This window comes from Tinamus guttatus, unplaced genomic scaffold (genome assembly GCF_059628265.1).
Source record: "Tinamus guttatus ecotype Peru unplaced genomic scaffold, ASM5962826v1 Tinamus_guttatus_pri_ptg000060l, whole genome shotgun sequence".
NCBI lineage: Eukaryota > Metazoa > Chordata > Aves > Tinamiformes > Tinamidae > Tinamus > Tinamus guttatus.
Window position 1 is genome coordinate 4384819 of NW_028288594.1, and position 18793 is coordinate 4403611.

General features: G+C 52.6%; 2 protein-coding genes across 2 annotated transcripts in view; one reads left to right on the forward strand and one right to left on the reverse strand.

The window, feature by feature from the left end:
* Positions 1–410: 410 nt before the first annotated feature.
* LOC148595775 (uncharacterized) lies at positions 411–1979 on the forward strand. Its single transcript, XM_088540361.1, has 3 exons — positions 411–1080; positions 1186–1487; positions 1830–1979. Exons 1-3 carry the CDS (start codon positions 411–413, stop codon positions 1977–1979), a joined length of 1122 nt encoding a protein of 373 aa, XP_088396487.1.
* A 2624-nt stretch (positions 1980–4603) lies between these two features.
* The window catches only part of SLC4A3 (solute carrier family 4 member 3), a 33521-nt gene continuing 19331 nt past the window's right edge, over positions 4604–18793 (reverse strand). Inside the window, exons 9-23 of the mRNA XM_088519511.1 lie at positions 18517–18652; positions 17934–18108; positions 17400–17496; positions 15398–15582; positions 13050–13263; positions 12574–12795; positions 12014–12162; positions 10481–10675; positions 9834–10040; positions 9254–9343; positions 7463–7629; positions 6816–7069; positions 6299–6468; positions 5698–5871; positions 4604–4949 (exon numbers count right to left, since the gene is read on the reverse strand). Coding sequence (XP_088375637.1) covers positions 4872–4949; positions 5698–5871; positions 6299–6468; positions 6816–7069; positions 7463–7629; positions 9254–9343; positions 9834–10040; positions 10481–10675; positions 12014–12162; positions 12574–12795; positions 13050–13263; positions 15398–15582; positions 17400–17496; positions 17934–18108; positions 18517–18652 — 2513 coding nt within the window. The 3' untranslated portion in view covers positions 4604–4871. The remainder of the gene's footprint in view (positions 4950–5697; positions 5872–6298; positions 6469–6815; positions 7070–7462; positions 7630–9253; positions 9344–9833; positions 10041–10480; positions 10676–12013; positions 12163–12573; positions 12796–13049; positions 13264–15397; positions 15583–17399; positions 17497–17933; positions 18109–18516; positions 18653–18793) is intronic.

The following is an 18793-nucleotide window of genomic DNA, read 5'->3' on the forward strand; positions in this document are numbered from 1 at the left end:
CAGAGACAGAAACCCAAATAGTTTGCCTAAGCATATGATGGTTTAAAATAATTCGGCTGATAGTTTTGGGAATGGACTTCCTATTTTTAGCTCTTCAGACAGGCACTGTGACTGCTTGCTTTTGCCAAGATAATTCTCTCTTGCACGATAGCCATGGGCAAAGCTGCTCATGGATCACGGGGGAGCTGCTGCTGCTTGACACTCATCTCCCCACCTTGCACAGCCATTTGGTGGTGCGACGTGTCCCCGGGTGAAGGCAGCATGCGTCAGGCTCCCTCTGCTCCTGTGGCGGTGGGAGACTCTCCAGCTGACCTGCACCCAGGTGTGACACAATTTCTCATGTATCCACCAGGCTGGTTGCGCAGGACCACAGGGGCAAGCTCTGACCCCCTCTGTCACTGCGTGTGCCCATGGAGCCCCTCTACGCTGTCCTGGAAGCAGAGATCGGTGCCTTCGTGGAGCACGTGCAGCAATGTCGGCGGGACTTCGACCTGGCAGCCCTGTACAGAGTGCTGCTGCTCATGCTGCCGTGGAGCCCCTCAGGGGAGCTGGAGAGCTGGCAGCACCTGCAGAAGCTCGCGGCGCTCCACGCTGCCCGGGACCCTGCCGTGGGGGGCTACGTGTGCTGGCTGGCCTCCTACCTGCAGCACCTGCGCGCCTCCAAGGAGAGGTTTGACACCACAGTGGTGTTCCCAATCTGTGAGCACCTCTATGTCCACGAAGAGTCGGGTGTCCCTGGTGCGCCGCCGTCCCCACCGAGGTCCCTGGCCTCCATCCCCTGCCTGGCTGCGTGGCTCTTTGCGGCAAGGCGCTGCTGGGCCCTGCTGCTGCGGGGGGACACCGTGCGCGAAGGTGTCTTCAGCCCCCAGAGCCTGCACGACCTGCAAGGTTTCACCAGCGTGGGGCCTGTCCTCAAGGTCTTGAGACTTGTCCCTGACATCTTCCAGCAGAGCCTGGCCACAGCAGAGTTCGCCAGGCAGTGGATTTGCCTGCACAGGAGCAGATACCACATCCTCCTGCAGCTGTCACAGCCACCGCCGCCACCACGGCCACCGCCACGCAGGCTGAGAGGGCCGGGCACAGCTGGGCTGACTCCTGGTGCCTCATGGCCACTGCTGCAGCAGGGCAGGTCCCTTGGGCAGCCCATCTCTCCCCCAGGTTTGCCTCACATCTCTGGGCAGCCGTGCCCCGCTGGCGCGCTGCGGGATGGGCTGTGGGAGAGCCGGGAGGAGCTGCTCGCCCTGCAGCACCGCGTGGCGCGGGCGAGCGCCCTGCGCGGCCAGCTCCGCAGCGTCACCCAGCGCATCCAGGGCCTGCAGCTGCAGCTGCAACATGCGGAGCCGGTGGCTGAGGACACGCCAGGGCACCCAGGGCCGGAGGAGCTGCGGCAGCAGCTGGAGCTGCAGGAGTACCAGCGGTGCATCCTGCAGGCCGACTGGCTGCTGGAGCTGCAGGTCAGGCCCGTCCTCATCTGGCGCGTTGAGGAGGTAAGCGCTGCCCGGCCACGGGCCTTGACTTGCTACCCTCCGTGACGGGACGAGGCCCATAGGTCTGTGTAAGTGAGGGAGAGGGAGCACCGCTGCGTGGGGAGACGCACGGGATGCGCTGCGCATGGAGGCTTGGCCGAGATGTGTGTCCTGTAGGAGCAGCTAGGGCCAAGGGCTTTCTGGTGCAAATGGTGGCGCTGGGGCAGCCCTCGGCCAGCACAGGCGGGACGCCGTGAGGAATGTTTCCCAGCAGTGGTAGTGCATAAATGACCCTGCCCAGCCTGCGTCTGACTGCGCCACCGGAGCAGGAGTTGGGCACTGGTGCTGTCGCCTTCTCCACAGGTCCAGCAGCGCTGCCAGGACCTGGAGAGGATGCTGCCAGGCCAGGTGCTGACTCCTCCACCGTGGGACCTGTCCAAGAGTGGGGCCGCCACTACCCGCCCTCCACCCACAGCAAGCCCCACACCAGCTGCCAGCCCCAGGAGCACATGAGGACCCCGGCTGCAGGGACAGAGGGACGTCCAGACCCAGCAGCAATGTGCCAGCACATGCACCCGGGCTGAGCGTGGCTGGAGGACATCCCACCCACCACCACCAGGACTGGGAGCTGGCTTCCCTGTGACTGGAACTGAAGCAGCAACCAGAGACCCGGCCCACACAGGCATTAATGGAGAAATCCAGGTAGAGGAGAGCTGGGAAGATGCCCTTTGCCTGCCTGCCGCTACAAGGATAAGTGAGATACTTGTCCTCCACTTTTCTCTGTGCTCCAGAGGAGGGAGCTCAGCATGGTTTTGGAAGAACCTCCTTTCCAAACAACAGTGCACCAGACAGCATTGCTATTTTTTCCCAGGAATGCCACAGGATGGTTAGCCGGGGTCATCCTGTGACCATAGGGACAGATGCTCTGGGGAAAACAAAAAAAGGAAAAAAGAAAAAAGGAAAGACCTTCATCACCAGGACATGGTCAGACAGAGATCCTCACAGAGAAGTTTTCCATGACAGGAGCTCCCCACAGGGGTGCTAGGGCATACAGGCTTGCTGCCCTCCTGGTTTGACTTGTGTCCAGGAAGAAAGTGTGGAGGCAACCTGTGTGTGATGAGACATTTCCTCTGCCTTCTGCCAGTGGCGCTGGGGTGAGGAGAAAGGCACCGAACATGCTGTGGGTGGCTCATTCCTACGCACGTGCGTGAGATGCACACAGGCTTAAGTGAGTGTTTGCATTTCTGGTTCAATGCAGGGATCTTGGCCTTGACCTGAACCTTCAGCAGGCAGTATGGGGGTCGCTTGTTCAGGCGCCTTCCTGTAGGCAGCAAAGCTGGGTATTTGGGGATGGCTGAGAGGCCACCTCAGTGCTCACAGAGGGTACCCAAGTCCCTCATGACTAACGTGACAGCCCCCACTCCAGCTGGGTTTTGTTCCTTCTTCCTGGTTCCCGGAGAAGTAGAACCAAACAGCAGTTCCTGTGAGGGGTTTATTGGTGTAGCTGTTTCCACTACAGTCAGAGGAGTCACAATGCACAGCGACAAAAGGCCTCCTACACTACACAAGGAGGACAGGACACACATGGCCATAGACACACAGAGACACTTGTCTCTCAGCCCTGGGCACCGCGGGTGGGCTAGGCAGTGGGGCAGGAACCTGCCGCTGGAAGAGTTTTCCTTCTCTGGATGGATATTTCTGCAGACTCCTGGGGAAGTGCTGGACCCTCCCAGTAACAAAAGCACCCACCTTCTCCTGCAGGAGCCATGGTGATAAATGGAAACCAGGGCAGTGGCTTGACCAAAATGCAGTGACCAGTCAATGGTGGAACGAGTGTCCCAGCCTTCTCCCCAAGGCCATGCCAGCTGCTACGTCAGGGAGAGGCTGGGCCCATCTCCTCTGATGCCGTCGGCTAGTGAGAGCTGTTAGCCGTGACCACGTTTCCTCCATCCCCGGCAGTGAGGGCACTGGGAATGGTTTCTTCAGTTGAAGCTGGAGGGGCCTCAGGAGACACGTGCTCGGAATGGAGGCTGCTGCCTGGTGCCCTCAGGAGACAGACCCGTGGCCTGCCTGGTGCAAAGCTTGGAGCTGCCCAGGGGTTACTGGGGGCTGAGTGCAGGCATGCTGGTTCTTACCCATTTCTAAATAGTGGGCACCCCTGGCAGTGGAAGGCGACCCCAGCACATGAGTGGAAGTGGGGCCAGAGGTTTCAGTGACCTCCCTGCAGGGAACCAGACCCAATGGCCTCTGCACAGGGAAGAGGGGGGACCTAAAGGAGCCTTCTGTGCTCTAGCACTAGATTTCTTGTCTAGCTTCATATATTTGGTTTATTCTCCAGGACAGGAACCTGGGAATCAGGAATTGGGAAACAGCACTGTGACCAGACCTTATGCAATGCCCTGCAGCCTTTGTGGAGGTACAGAATGGCACTGGAATCCTGTTAGTGCCCATAACAGGGCAGGTACCTGTGACTTCAGGATACCTGCTTGTGCCTAAGCCTCTTCTCCCTGTGTTCTTTTCTTTTGGGAACAGAGTCAGAAAAACTGTTCTCAGAAAAGCTTTCCCCAAACTGAACAAGATTGGAAACATGTCCTGTGGGAGCATGACCGGGCAGATGAAGGCCTGGAACACAGGGCCCGCAGAGCACCCCTTACCCACCAGACGCCAGTGTCCAGTGAGCTCTTGTCCCATCAGTGCTGGGACCATGGGGTATCAGAGAAGAGCACTGGTCCCTCCTCGCTCATGTGCTGGACACCTGTGAGGGCACCAGAGAGCCCGAGCTCCCTAACCCAGGCAGGTCTGTGGGTGGCAGCGTGTGTGCAGCAGCCCTGTGGGCCATGAGTGTGGCACTGGCCCAGCATGAACATTCCTAGATGAGGGTAGAGGCTATGGGAGCAAGGCACCTGCCAGCTGAGCAAGGGGCTGCTCTCACCACAAGCCTGGGAGGAGGCCACTAGCCACCTGCAGGCACCTGGCTTGTCACCATAACTGCTCAATGGCACATGGAGCTGGGACACCCAAGCTTCACGGTAGCGGAGTGGGACACGGTGGTGCCAGCTGGAATGGTTCTCCTCCACCACCTGGCAGGCTCAACACCGGCTGCCTCCAGCAGGGACCGGGCAGACCCTTGACCCACAGGTGCTCTGGACCACACAGTATCTGGATGTGAGAGGCATCTCAGCTCACCAGGTCCAAGAGGAGAGAGACACACAGCCTCTGCTGAGGGAGCGATGAGGCAGCCAGAGCCAAGGCTGCCTCCGACAGGGCTATGGAACAGCCATTCATTGGTCCAGGCAGGAGTTCGTGCGATTCACGGCAAGTCCGATGCCATCTCCAGGTTAAGCCCCTGGGAGGATGAGCGGGTGTTAGCAGCCTGTCCCAGGAGAGAGGAAGGCAGGTCCCAGCTCAAACAGGCATGTGCAGCTCGTTGTACTCGTCCCGGCCGTCTTCGTCAAAGTTCGGCTCCGCGTCCTCAGAGTCCAACTGGGGAGAGGCAGAGACCGGCCCTTGAAGGCCACAACAGCTCCCAGTGCAGGGTCTGGAGCCCTGAACTGACAGAATGGCATGCAGAGAGCCAGGCAATATGCCAACCCCAGGAAGAGCAAAGATCTTCCTCTGTTTTGTGCCTTCTCCACCCAACAGGTCCCTTTTGCTGTCCCTCTACCCTCAATTTTGCTTCCCCAGCCTAATACCCTCCCTTGGGAGTGTTCTTGTTCCATCAGTGGGGCCTTGGTCCAGCACAGCGACTCCTCTCTCCTCCCCTGCTAGCAGCACTCAGGTGCTGCTCACTTGTGGCATCCTCGCTCAAGGCTGCTCTCCAGCTGAGCCTGGGGTGTCACACGTGGCACCCTGGCACTGCGTTTTAGTGGTCCTGCACCAAGCAGCCACAGGCTCTGGTGTGCTGCTGCCTCAAAGGAAAAGGGTTATCCCCAGAGGAAGCAGTCACAAATGGGGAAGAAGACAGGAGAGGAACTCCTTATCCCAGGATCCTGCTTAGCAGGATTCTTTGTGTCTTTGACCTGGGCCGTCGATCCATCCCACATTGTATTCCCAGGGCTACGGACTTCCACAAAGTCACAGGGCCATTTACTCCTGTTAAAAACCACCCCTCAGACAACAGCAGGGAGAGATGAGGCCTGGCTGGCCCAGGATCTCTTGGCTGTTCAGTCTTCCAAATCTCCTCAACCTCACCACAATGTAAGTAAGACCATGGGGACAGATATCTGCTTACGGCTTTGAGCTCCCTGTCGTGGAAGAAGCGGGGCAGCACAAAGCGTCGCAATGGCACTGTCATGATCAGGACAAACGGGAAGGCCAGGGAGGCCACTGTAGATTTCACCACCCAGAGTAGCACAATGCAGGCCAGCTGGATGCAGGTGAAGAGATTCATTCTCCAGGTCTTCACCTAGGGATACGAATCCAGTTTAAGAACACGTTATCTTCCTGTAAAGGTTAACCAAGACCCAATCTGAGCACTGTGCCTGTCTGCTCACTACAGCATGGTAGTACTTTCTAACACACCAGCCTCTGTGCAACCTACTAGCATATCCATCTGGCAGTGCAGTGTCCCTACATCCAGCCAAGCAATGCATTACTCCTATAAAGAGTTGTCCTTGCAATACCTTTGCTGCGCACTTGTGTGTGCAGCTTATCAATACACTACCCAAGCATCACTTGAGCTTTGTGCATGGCCTGCAGGATCTCCTGGTATGGCCCAGCAGCATATGAGCCCTCCACATCACCCAGCCAAGCACCGCTCGAGCGAAACACCACCCTCCCTCAACCTGCCTTCTCTTCCTTTGCTCCTTATTGGCCAGTGCACCCCAACTCACCTTAACAACATAGATGTGGTCAGGGTGGTGCTTGGAGGGCATGAAGATGAGAAGTAGTCGCTCATAGAGCTGGATGCCAGTGAGAGACGTAACCCCCATGTAGAGGAAGATCCCGAAGAGCACAGCCAAGGGGATCTGCCGCAGCATGTTCCCCATCACGATGGACAGGCCTGCACAGACAGCGCTCAGCGCACAGCACGACACACACCAGCCCTCTCCGTATTAGTACCCCAGCCTCCAGCCCTCTCCTGTCTCCTCTGTCTATCTGACCCAGGGCACAGGGGAAAAGTAATTCAAGAGGAGCTTAGCTGGACAGGTTGAGGGAGAAGGACGGGCCCTGGGGAGGAGTTACTGAGTGCTACCAAAGGGCAGCTAGAGTCAAGTGTAGGTGGGGAAGAACAGTAGCGAGCGGGCAGAGCAGAGGCTGGCCCTGCCAGGCAGGGACACCACCAGGTCTGCATTTCCAGCTGCCAGCCCTGAGCTCCCGCATCATTCCTTCACCCGAGCAGATGCTCACCGACGAGGGCAGCAATAAGCACTCCTGTCACTCGCTGCTCCTTCACCTCCTCGATCTTGGGCTTCTCGCCTGGCGCAATAGCCTTGCTCATGACTGTCAGGGCATTGACATGGGTGACGGAGCGCACGGTTGCTGCAGTCAGCCAGGGCAGCCCAAAAAGTGCACAAAGCCCTCCCATAGTGCCAATGAGCAGCAAGTCCAGGTGGAAGCCGGAGCCTTTCAGCAGTTTCCTCTCCTTCTTGCTCACAATCAGTCTGAGAGGAAAAAGACCCTGTGTCAGTGCCAGCTCCAGCTTGGGCCACAGCATGCACCCACTGCCTATGGCCCAGGGACAGCACTGTGACAGGGGACTGCTCACTCTCTGGATGAGGCACATGTAGTGACAACAAGGAGATGGCTGGAGAGATCTCAGATTAGAGATTTCTTTCTGTGCTTGGCTGGGGCAGGTCTCTACCATACCATATCCCAGGAGGGGAGTCAAGAGATAATGGGAAAACCTAAGAAGGTACAGTCTGAAATTGCCAGGATCCTTCTCTTATTGCTTCCTGGGATGCCAGGCCCATTTCTGCATCAGTGGAATAGCACCCATCCCAGCCTTGCTTGCCTGGAGGCCAGCGATGGTTGGAGTTGACGGGGGAGGTACTCACGTAGTGATCTGTGTCTCCATGAAGATAAGAATGAAGACCAGGAGGGCAGGGATGGCAGAAGCAAACATCATCCACATCGGAAAGGTGCCACTGCTGCCCATGGGGTGAATGAACCAGCCACGCTTGTGAGGAGACGTGACGGACAGGCCAGACGGGACATTCAGCTTCTGGTAGAGTAGCCACAAAACCCAGGAATTATTCATCAATATGCACATGCCCACAGCCCCACAGAGCTCTAGCTCAGGTTGTGGTCTTCCTGGTCTGAAGTCCTCAGAGGACAGGAGAGCCACTCTTACTGGACCTGGACTTTCTCATGCATAATCCTTTTCATTTTTATTTTATTTTTAATCAATCAAACAACAACAACAACAAACTCACAACAAAACAAATGCATGCTCCCAGTTTCTAGGATGAGCTGGTCTCATTTCCTCCTTCAGCTACTGGAATTCACTTGTTTTTTGTCCAAGAGACTGAGGAAATATCTTTCCTGAGGAATCCTGTCACTATGTCACTACTTATAGACCATGTATAAAATGCTTCTTGACCTCTGCTTGGTCAGATCAAGTGTCCTGAAGGGCCTACTCTTCTCTGAGGTAGTTTTTCAGACAACAAGTCTTTTCTGACACATTTTTCAATATTGTTTTTGGATCCTAGAGCCAGGCACATTCTTTAAAAATGATCTCACTTTTCTCATGTTCAGAGGGAAGATCATGTTTGCACTGCTATCAGAGACCACACAGACTCCCAATTGCACATGGTCCTGACCCTGCGTTCACTACCATTTAAACTCCTGGCCCTGCACAGCTCTGCTGCAGTTCTTGCTATCTGTTTGCGTGAGTACTGCAGACAGAGTTTATCATTTGCATTTATGTTAATCAACATAAGTATGAATAATATTCTTGGAATGCTTGTACTTGAGCTAAGCTCTGTAACAAAGCACTGTTTTCTCAGAAAGCTTTGCACATATGCTGAGTAAATACTAAAATGACAATGCTGCTGATATTAATTGTAAAAGCGTATGAAAAGGATGCAGCAGAATGTTTGATTTTAATAAATTCTGATAAAAGCACACTTCTCATTAAGATTTAAATTAACAAAAAATACCCCATTTGTATTCTGGTAAGCTGTGGGCGATCTTGATGAAAAACTTGCCTGTTGAACAAAAAATACCTTTCACCCTCTCCCCAGAGTTAGTTGCAAGAAATTCCCAAACTGAAAGATATAACTATGCACATGATAAAAAGGAAGGGAAAAAAAAGGAAATGTGAGATGGGTAGGTTCAATAACATTTAAGCTTGTGCATAAACTACTAAAGAAATCACTTTTTCAGATAAAGTAATCAAAATGTTTAGTAGCCTATGTTCAAGGAGAGTTTAAATACCAAAGACTAAAAACATGACAGAGTACCACACTGCAACTATGCTATATGCCACCCCTTCACTGCAAACAACAGAAGCTTATATCTTGTTGATTGATGACAAGTTTTTATAGTTGTAAGCAGGAAATCAACTGCACTGAATGTCTCGGGTCCTCTAAAGCCTACCAACAGTTGGAATATCATACCATGGGGACTCCAATCCCTATAGCCCTGGTCTCTGTCTCAATAAGGCCCTTGGAGCTTCACTTTATGGTGAGAATAAGGATGAGGGGGAACATCTCCATGCTTTTTTGCACAGTTATGGCTGAAGAAGCAGGCCATACAAATCCCCAGTTGCACAAGAGCAAGCTCCAGTGCAGCAGGATCACTGGCTGTACCAGAGGAGAGATCTTGAGAGCTGTGCTGACTCCCACCTGTGTGTACGTGTCTGTGATCGTGTAATCCACCAGCACCATGACCAGGATTGAGATGGGGATCCCAAAGTCTCCGATGATTCGCCGCGCCTGCAGAACAAAAGCCTTCTGGTGACAAGGGAAATAGGGTATCCAAGACTGGCTTGGCACAACACTCCCCCAGGTACACGTGGCCCTCCAGCCACTCGAGTGACTGCCTACTTGGTCCAACTGGTCTGCTCATTAGTTTGATCAGGTAGTGCTCCAGGTATTATAAAGATGTCCTGCAGGGACAGAGGTGTCAAAAAGAACAAACCATAACCTCCTCCTCCTATATTACAGTTTAACAGATTTGTATTCTGCCAAAGAAACTTCCTCAAGGGCCAAGGGGCTTTTCAGCAGAGCTCAACAGAGCAGGTCTATGCAGATATACAGGTATTTAAGAGATTGCTGGAGTTTCACTGGGGGATAGTCCCGGATGGCACCAGCATCTCATGGCATAAAGCCAGGTTAGTTCAAACTGGCTCAAAACAAATGCTCTGGTGAACCAAGGTCTGTAGCATAAAGAGTTCTTAACATCTGGATCGCTGGAACCTCTCACCTTTCCTCCCAAGAAACGGCTGTTCTTGAACTTGCGCATGAAGAAGGCAATGAAGAAGGTGCCCAGCATGAGAATGAGGGAGAGGAGAGCTGTGTTGGGCTGCATCCTGATGCCCAGCGACATCGCATCTGTGGAGAGCATGCTGGTATTCAGGCTGCTTTGCACATTTGGTGGGTAAAACTTCAGCAGAGGATGTTCTGCAAACACCTGGATGGACGAGAGGAGCAGCAGTGTTGTCACTGCACAGAGGGACAGGGGCACTGTCACTGCTGGGGGCAGTGGGATGTGGGTGTCCTTCTCTGCAGAGAGGTGAGGGGGGTAGGTGGGAGGCGCAGACTATCCCAGCATCCATCACCTCACAACCTACCCAGCTGGACACGGCTAGGGAGAAAAAAAGTGTCCTCTCTTTAATGCTTCCTGCAGGAAGAGAATGCAAGACAGATGTTAGGGGCTATCCTGCCAGCCTCTGTGGTGGCACAGGGGCCACCTGGCCTGGCATGTGAGAGGCCAGAAAAGAATTTCTCTATAGGACACCTAGAAAAACTGCAGCTATGCTGGCCTTGTTCCCCTGCCTCCTGCATGCTACAGCAGCAGCAGGATCCTGGGACCAAGAGACATGGCAGTCCACCTCCCCAGGGAAGGTTCACCTTGTAGAGTTTGTAGAAGGTCTCATAGATAAAGATGAGGGAAATAAGGAAAGCAAAGATCTCTTGGGTGAAGGGTGAGATGTAGCGCACCAAGAAGCTTCCCTCAGCTGCCACAATAATGAAGATGAAGACGATGAGCCACAAACCAATCCACACTCTGCCTGTCAGATACTCAATGCCTTGTGTCTGGCAGAACTGAAAAGAAAAGGAAAAAAGGGTTACTCACAGCTCCTGTGGCTGCTTTCTTCATCTCCTCCCCCCTGACACCCCAGACTCCTGGGAAAAGGCATTCATATCTTTGCACAGAGACAGTGAAATCAGTCACAGATAACATGACAGACTTTGCATTAACATGGGCCAGCTCACAGCAAGCAGGTCTTCCCTTTTCCAGGCTTTGTAACAGTACTTACCTCACTCACAGCTCCAGCCACCTCAGGAATTATGCACCCTGTCCCACCCTTACGGAGGTGTCATTACTCAAACACAGCTCTCTGCTGCTTCATGCATTCCAAAGCACAAGGCTGTTACCCTTGTGGCAGGGCCTGAGCAGCCTGCTGCGTCCTGGTGCACAAAGGTTACAGTAACCAGGACAGGGGCCCAGACAGTGCCCTATGTATAAGGACTGTTGTGTGTGGAAGAAAGCCACAAACCATGGACACACTTCAGCTCTTCACATCCCTTCTTCTTTCACAGTCTTACTAGCCATATGACCACAGATAATGCCCCTCACAGAGGCAGAGGTACACTCAGCATATGATGTCTGGACAAAGCAAACAACAGTCAGAGAAGGCCATGGAAAGCAATAAAAAAAGCCCATAGTGCAATGGCATCACAAGCACCAAAATCTTGACACCTCAAGCTGAAAATCTAGCTATTAAGAAAAAAATGTTGTAAAAACCCAGAGATGCCAGCAGTCAGAAAAAGCGAAAAGGGTTAGACCCTCTGTGCTCGGGGTTAAGGTGCCACTAGGATGCTTTTTACAGTGCAGAGCTTACGCTGCTTGAGAAAAAGCATGTGCAGCCTGGCTGGCTAAGAGGCCTCTGCACTCACCCTTTGGCTCAGCCTGCATGGTGAGAGTAACAGGCATGGGTCATCCCAAATGAGTGATACGCTGAAGTTTGGTGGGTTCCCACACCAAGAAACCTGGATGCAGATAACAGTTGTGAAGCTGTTGCCAAAGGAAGCCCCAAGAACAAGAAAAAAGGGATTGCAGAGCGGTATCTTGGAATGCAGCTCCAAGTACTCATTATGCCAGGATGGGTGTAGCACAGGGCTGGGGAAAGAAGCTCCCCTCACACTCAGCAGTTGAAAAACCACCCTGAAGCCTTGAAAGCTCAATCCACAGAGGCCAGCAGTCCCTGCACTATGAGCTGGAAAGAGTCAGCACAGATAGCGCCAGACCAGTCGAGCTCAGGCCAGCCTGGCAGACTGCAACAAAACAGTGTCTTTGAAGGCCCAAGAAACACAGGTAGCCCTCTTCAGCGGAGAGGCAGTGTGAGTGGGTGCAGAGCATGACACGCTGCTCACAGGTACCTTGTAAAATGCTTCTTCAAACACCAGCAGGGGCCCTGAGAAGCCAATGACCAGGAGCGGCTGAGCTCCAAGCAGGGAGAAGAGGATCCCTAAAACCGAGGTGGAGATGATGAGCTCGGAAACTCCCATGAGACCCTCTGTTTTCTCTCCTGGGAAGGGAACAAGGTGTGAGTGTTAAAGCCTGGACACAGACACTGTCCCCCATTGGCAGGCAGTCTGTAGATCAGGCTCCATGCGGAGGAGCTGTATCTCTGTCCCATCAATCTGCTGTGCTGGGCAGAGTGCAGAGGGAGCACAGGGAACCCTGCCGAGAGGGCTCCCGGGACAGCCCAGGACTCCTCCAGCTGGAAGAATACTAACTGCCTGGAGAGCACTCGGAGAAGAACTGTGAAGCGAGGCTGGAGAGGCCAAGCTGCAGGAAGGCGACAAGAATGCCACCGGTGCGCAGCTCTGCTGCTCTCCCCGAGCAAGCAGCACCGAAGCCCTCCCCAGCACAGGATCACACAGACACAGCCAGGGTCCCGGCGTGCAAAGAGCAGACCAGAAAGCAGGCCCATTACCTAGGAGTCCCCCGAAGGTGATGGCAGGAGAGAGAGCAGCAAAGTAGATGAAGAGAACGGCTGCGAGACACTGGCTGTGCAAGGCGTCTCTGATGTCACTGAGGTATTTGGGGTACCTGCGCTTTATGTCCCGAACCAGACCTCCAAAAAATATTCCGGTCCGTTTCAAAGGGTCGTCCTCAGCTTCCTCCTCTTCTTCCTCAGCTTTCACTTCACACAGCTCTGGAAGCACACAGACAGCAGGGTTTGAATAAGGGAAGACAGAGTTGTTCCTCTCCTCTGTGGATACCCCATGGATACCTCTCTTCTGCCTGGACCCCACATCTGCACATCTCCCACTTCCCCCCATCTGCCATGACTGATACTGCAGGAGGCAGGACCTGCTCAACCCTCTGCCAGGCTTTGTGAGGGGAAGACCCACCAGAGCAGTTAGGGCATTAGGCACAAACTCATTTGTCCAAATGGAGTGGAGAGACCTTTGGCTTCTTGGACAGCCCCCTCCTTCATAGACTTTTGCTCCCTCTCCTTCCTCTTCCTCAGCAGCAGCTTCTGGAAGGTGGCAATGGATTTGAGCAAGTCTTTTCCCTCCACCTCCGACGGAGGGATGACAATGCTGCAGTCCAGGAACTCATTGATAGCGTTGAGAAGGTCTTGACGGTCATCTGCCATGTATGCAGCCTCATGGAAGTGCTGAGGGGGGACAAGGAAAGTGGAGAGAGAGGGAGAAGGCTCAGACCAAGACTGTACCTGTCTGCTGCCTGTGGGCACAGTGCTCGCAGTGCCCACAATGACTCCCCTAGCCGCCAACCTGCCCCACTGCTGCCACTGTGAGACCCACTCCTGAATCCCTCCTATCTGTCCCTCTATCCAATGACCCACATAATCCCACATCCCTCCTCCTTCCGTTACCTTGTGCTGCTGCTTTGCTCCCTCAGGCCCTACTGCTCCTGCTCAGGACAGAACCACCTCAGCATATCTGCCAACAGCAGGCCCCACCGTACCTCAGGCTTCTCCCACGGGACCTCTCCACCTAACAAAATCAGCTCTGTGCTTCCCGGCTAGCTGGTGTCTCTCCTTCCCTAGGTTAGAGGCTGTGCTTGCCCATCCTGCGCCACTAGCCACGCTGGACCACAAAGGACTTCAGGGCTTCCCTGTCCCTGCAGCTCAGAATTAGGACTCTTGAATAGGCTGATGCCCTCCTGCTTTGGTCTTCGGCCTTTTGCCCAGAAGAGGCAATTGTAATTGAGGAAGAAGCTGGGAAGACCTAAAGCACTACAAGATACAGTACCTTGGGATTATATTATTTTTATACACTATTTAATTATGTTTGAATTAGTAGGGTGAGGGTAAAGAGTGATTTGGAGATCTTCAAAACCTGCCTGGATGTGACCCTGTGCTGCGTGTTCTGGGTGCCCCTGCTTGAGCAGGGGGTTGGACTGGATGATCTCTAGAGCACCCTTCCAACCTCAACCATTCTGTGAGTCTGTGATTCTGTGATAGTGCAAGAACCAGGGCATGAGACATATGAATAAGCTGTGGGAGAGGTTCTTGAGAGTCTTGGTCATAAAGATGTGAAACATGGGAGAGGCAAGGAAAAGAGGAAAAGAGATCTACAGCACAAGGGAAGCTGTGCAAGGGAAGGCCAGGTAGAAAAGGGGAGACAATCCTGGCAGCAGGATTGACAGACTGTTAAGACAACAAGGAAGGACTCCAAGGAGACCATAAGGGGACAGCACTGCCCTACACGGTAATGGAGGTGGCTGGCAAATGGGCATAACAGCCTGTGAAGCAGGTAGAGAACAGCTAAGATCTCTGCCACAGACTCCCTGGAGCCACAGCTTCAAATTGTAAGTGATACCCTAATACCACACTCTTCATGGCGCCAGCCACTGGCAGCCTTGCTGCAGCCTGGGCCAGGGCAGCTAACACCCCCATTCTAGCAACAGAGCAGCAGGGGCTGAGATGAGCCAGATCAGCCCACAAACACAGCAGTAAAGCTGCAATATGTCGCCTCGCATGTTATGGCTCAGAACGTGACTCCTGTGGAGGAATCTTTCAGCTGCAGCTCTGATGCCCACAACCCACCTGCTATGTGTAGACATTTTAGTCCCCAGTTCAGGGACAGTTCTTTGCTAGTGCCAGGGCAGGCGGGTTTGTTACTTGGTCAAGAGTCATGTGGCTGGATCCTGTGGAACCTCAATTCCCTCCTGTACTGGACGCATGCAGCAGATACTCAGATTATCTGTTCTTTGCCTAATTTCTTGCCAGGATAATGATTTTTTTTTCCGGCCATCTAGCCAGATGAGGGACCCCTAACAGTGTATGCCCTTCACAGAAAATCTTTCTGCTACCTCATCTCTGCCCCTGCACAGATGTACTCCTCTGCATGGACACCACAGTGAAGGAATTACACTAGAAAGCTTCAGTAAAACTACAGAGAAGTTGTCGCTGAGCATTGCTGGGTCTTCTCATCAGTGTCGCTTGGCCATATCATGGTCATGGATGCTTCTCAGCCTCACTTTATTAAGGCACAGTCTTTCTGAGCTGAACACAACTCTTCTACCAATCTTGGGGAACCCTTTGTTCCTGCTCTCCTTTGGACCCTCTGTCCCTGACAGGTTGCTTGCCCTAGTCCTTCATTTATTTGAGCATCCTGCCTTGGTCTAGCCAGACTACTCTTAAAAATCATAGCTGCTCAGGCCTATCTGTCCCACTTGAGCCTTCACGTAGCAGCTTGCCAGCACTTACATCTCAGGACCAACTTCTGAGGAACTACCAAAGCTCACTTGCCTGTTGCTTGCATTACCGCTGGTCAGGTCCTCACCTTGTCAGACATGAGGGTGGAGATCGACCGGCCAATTTCATGGTAATCCATGTTGGCCTGGCTCGGTCCCAGCAGCACAAAGATGAATCTGACAGGAATTGGGACCTCCAAGACAGATTCCAGGAAGACGGCCTCGTTTAGTCGGACAAAGGCCATAGTTGGCTGCTCCAGGAACTGCACACAACCTACCAGGAGGCAATGTTTTGAGTGGAGTTAATCGCATGATGGAACTGTATTGGGCTGCCTTTAACAGTGGAGCCCGAGTGATTTAGGAGGTTCCCATGAGCCCTTCAGTCCTGTATTTGCCTCCAGACCATCAGTAAATCATCGAGCTTCGTGCTGAGATTTGCTCAAAGCACCCTGTTCACTGATCATTCCCCAGCAACGCTACTTTTTTTAGCTCTCCCTGTTAGCCCACTCTTAATCTCTTACACATGGGCTCTACTTACAATGTAAGGGGCTAATTTTAAACCAGAATGTTGATTTCTATTAAGCCGTACAAAAGGAAGTCTCTTACATGTAGGCAGTTACTTTTATAAAACAAACTTCTAATCTCATCAAAGAATGAAATCAGGTTTGCTTGACATGACCTATTTCCCATAAACCTTGCTGCTTGGCAATAATTACATTCCTATCCTTTAGCTCTTTATTAATTGAATCCCATATTAGCTTTGCCATTATTTTGCCCATGAAGGATGTCAAGAACCTATAAGTACTGGATCACTGTACTTCCCTTCTTGAGCACTGACATTATTAGCTTTCTTTTCTACTTCTAGTATTTTCCTTGTATTGCCAGACTTTCCTTTTTTCAGGCAAAAATGAGCCAGTTTTCTAAAGATTCATAGGTACAAATTACGTAGTTTGTTTTATGATGTCCATGCCTCATGAATGTTTTTCAGCCTCCTCAGTTCCTAACAGATTGGGAAGTACTCCCGCATCCTCAGGCACACCATACACTTCCTTCCCATACTGAACAGAAGTGTTTATCGAATACTTCTATTTCTCTGGCATTATTACTGATTTTTCTACCATCTGTGTCCAGCAAAGAGCTGTGCTCTGTGTTAGACTAGCAAATTTGGACCATTTGATCATTAGGTTCAAGATACTGCCAAGAGGTCCACAATATCCCAGAACACAGGGCTTTCTCAGAAATGGACTGTGTTTAGTTATATTGGAAGTTGTATTCAAAGCATGTTTATGAAGCTGATCTGGTTAAGTATCAGCTTGGCTATGCTGTCAAGCCTCTTTGCCTGAATTTTCCCATCTATTAGATAGGCGGTGACATTTACTTTGCTTGCATTGTAGCTACGTTTGCTCAGAGTTTAACAACAGCAAAACAACGAAAATGACTACTCTCATGGTCAGAAGGCGCCAAAGCCATTGGTGCTTGAGACCATCTGCCTTCATTTGTATGGAGAAATATCTCCTGGCAGGGATATGGCTGATATCCAAGGCCTTGTCAACAGCTGGGCCCCACCAACTCAGAGCTCTCTAGTGCACACAGCCAAACAGCCAAAACCACCTCGAGGCAGAGGCCAGCACAGCAGCCTGGTGAGAGCTGCCTGGCCACACTAAGGCTAGCAGTGGTCACAGGGCAATGGAGGACCCTTTGGAAGCAAGCACTAGGGAATTACTTCCTTGGGCACCACCTGTCTACTTCTGCTCTGCAAAATGGGATGTTTCGATGAGCATGACCAGACTTTCTTGATTAAGAAAGCCCGCCACAGTTCCCTGCATCAGTGTCTATCAATCTTTTCACACTCAGTATTTGTAAACTTGAAGGGGAAAAAATGCCCAGGTACCCTTACACTTACTATAAATAAAAAGGGCACTGTTCACAAAGTAGAGGGCCTACAGGGCTCCTTCGCCACTTGAATTTTGGGAATATGTGCTAGATATCCAAATATGCCTCAAGATGGAGAGCACACACACAGTCAGGCCAGGACATGGCCTGCACTGGCCTCTTTTGGCTGCTGGGGGAGGTCTACGTGCTGTCTCTTACCCACAAGGACCACTGTGGCCTCTGCATCTTCAGGAATCTTCTCCATCAGCTTCAGATATTTGCGATGTCCTTCAGAATTATGGAGATGTAGGTTTTTCTGCTGGAGAAGAATACAAAAGACTAAGATCTGAGTCCCCTTGCCACTGTTTACCTACACAGCTCTGTAGCCACTAGCATATCTGTGCCTGAGACTTGGCTGTGTGCCTGCCACCCAGTTCCTTACTTTTCTAGCAAGGCATCCACATAGAAAAGGTCATTCTGCAAGCATGGGAGCCATTGCTCCTATTGCATGTTCAAGCAGACCTTTAAATACAATGTGCAGCTAAAATTAGGTCCTGGAATCATAATACAATGACCTGATTTCCAATGCTCCAAGTGATCCTGAAGAGCTCAGCCCTTGCAAGAATGAGGCTTTCATGAAGGGGCCCAGATGTAGGTCTAAAGGGTTGCAGTACACCACTGGAAGCCAAATGCTGCCCCTGGATAGGAATGATGTGAAAAAAAAGGAACGGCAGCCCCCCACATCATCCTCACCTCTTTGCATTCGGTCTCGTTGGCCTTGGGGTCAGCCATCTCGATGCGCTCCTCTCCCATAAGGGGCACGCAGGTGTCTGTGGCGTGGTTGTGGTGGTGGTTCCCCACGATGGAGTTCATGCTGGAGCTGGAGTGGTTCCTCGGAAAGAACCCCTCCTTCTCGTCATTTGGGTGGCTGAGAGAGAGAGCAGTGGCCATGAGCGGCCCTGCAGGACCTGCTGGGTAGCCATCACCACTGAGCTCAGCTTCAGTCAACTTTCCCTTACTTTGCAAAGACCTCTCCACCTGATAGACAGCCTGGTGCCCTCCCCATCCTTGCCAGTATCTCTCCCCAGGCCCAGGCCTCATCGACCTCTCTCTACCCAGCTCTATGGAGCTGGCTATGGCCATCTCACCCCTTGAGGTCCTCATTATCCTGCTCTTGCCAGACTCCCTGCCCTTTCCCACCACCATCCCTAAACCCATCACTCTGCTCGCGGTGTTCTCATCATCTGGGAGACAGCTTGTTTTTTTTCCCAACCTCCTTTGCTGTCTGGAACATAACCACTAAGTCTCTTGCATCCCTTGGCCATGTCTCACCTACCTGTGCTTGAGGAGAAGAGCCCGCAGCACGTTGGCTCGGTCCTCTGCTCTGATCTGGTCGGAGATGATCATGGTCTCCACCATGAGGTGCGCGATGCCAGGCAGGGTGGTCTGCTCCAGGTCAAGGAGGACGGCACCTGCCAGCAGGAAGGGAAGAGCTTTGCTTCTTGTGTGCAGTACTGCCCCGCTGCACGCAGGCGCTCTGGGGAGGCACCCATCCAGCACAGGCCCTGCAAGGTCCACACCAGGACTCCAGGTCCTTACCCTACACCTCTTGG

Coding starts and splice junctions, on each gene's coding strand:
- LOC148595775 (XM_088540361.1), top strand. CDS start 411: ATGGAGCCCCTCTACGCTGTCCTGGAAGCAGAGATCGGTGCCTTCGTG. Junction 1,081..1,185: donor CAGGCTGAGAGGGCCGGGCA/CAGCTGGGCTGA, acceptor CTGGGCAGCCGT/GCCCCGCTGGCGCGCTGCGG. Junction 1,488..1,829: donor TCATCTGGCGCGTTGAGGAG/GTAAGCGCTGCC, acceptor CCTTCTCCACAG/GTCCAGCAGCGCTGCCAGGA.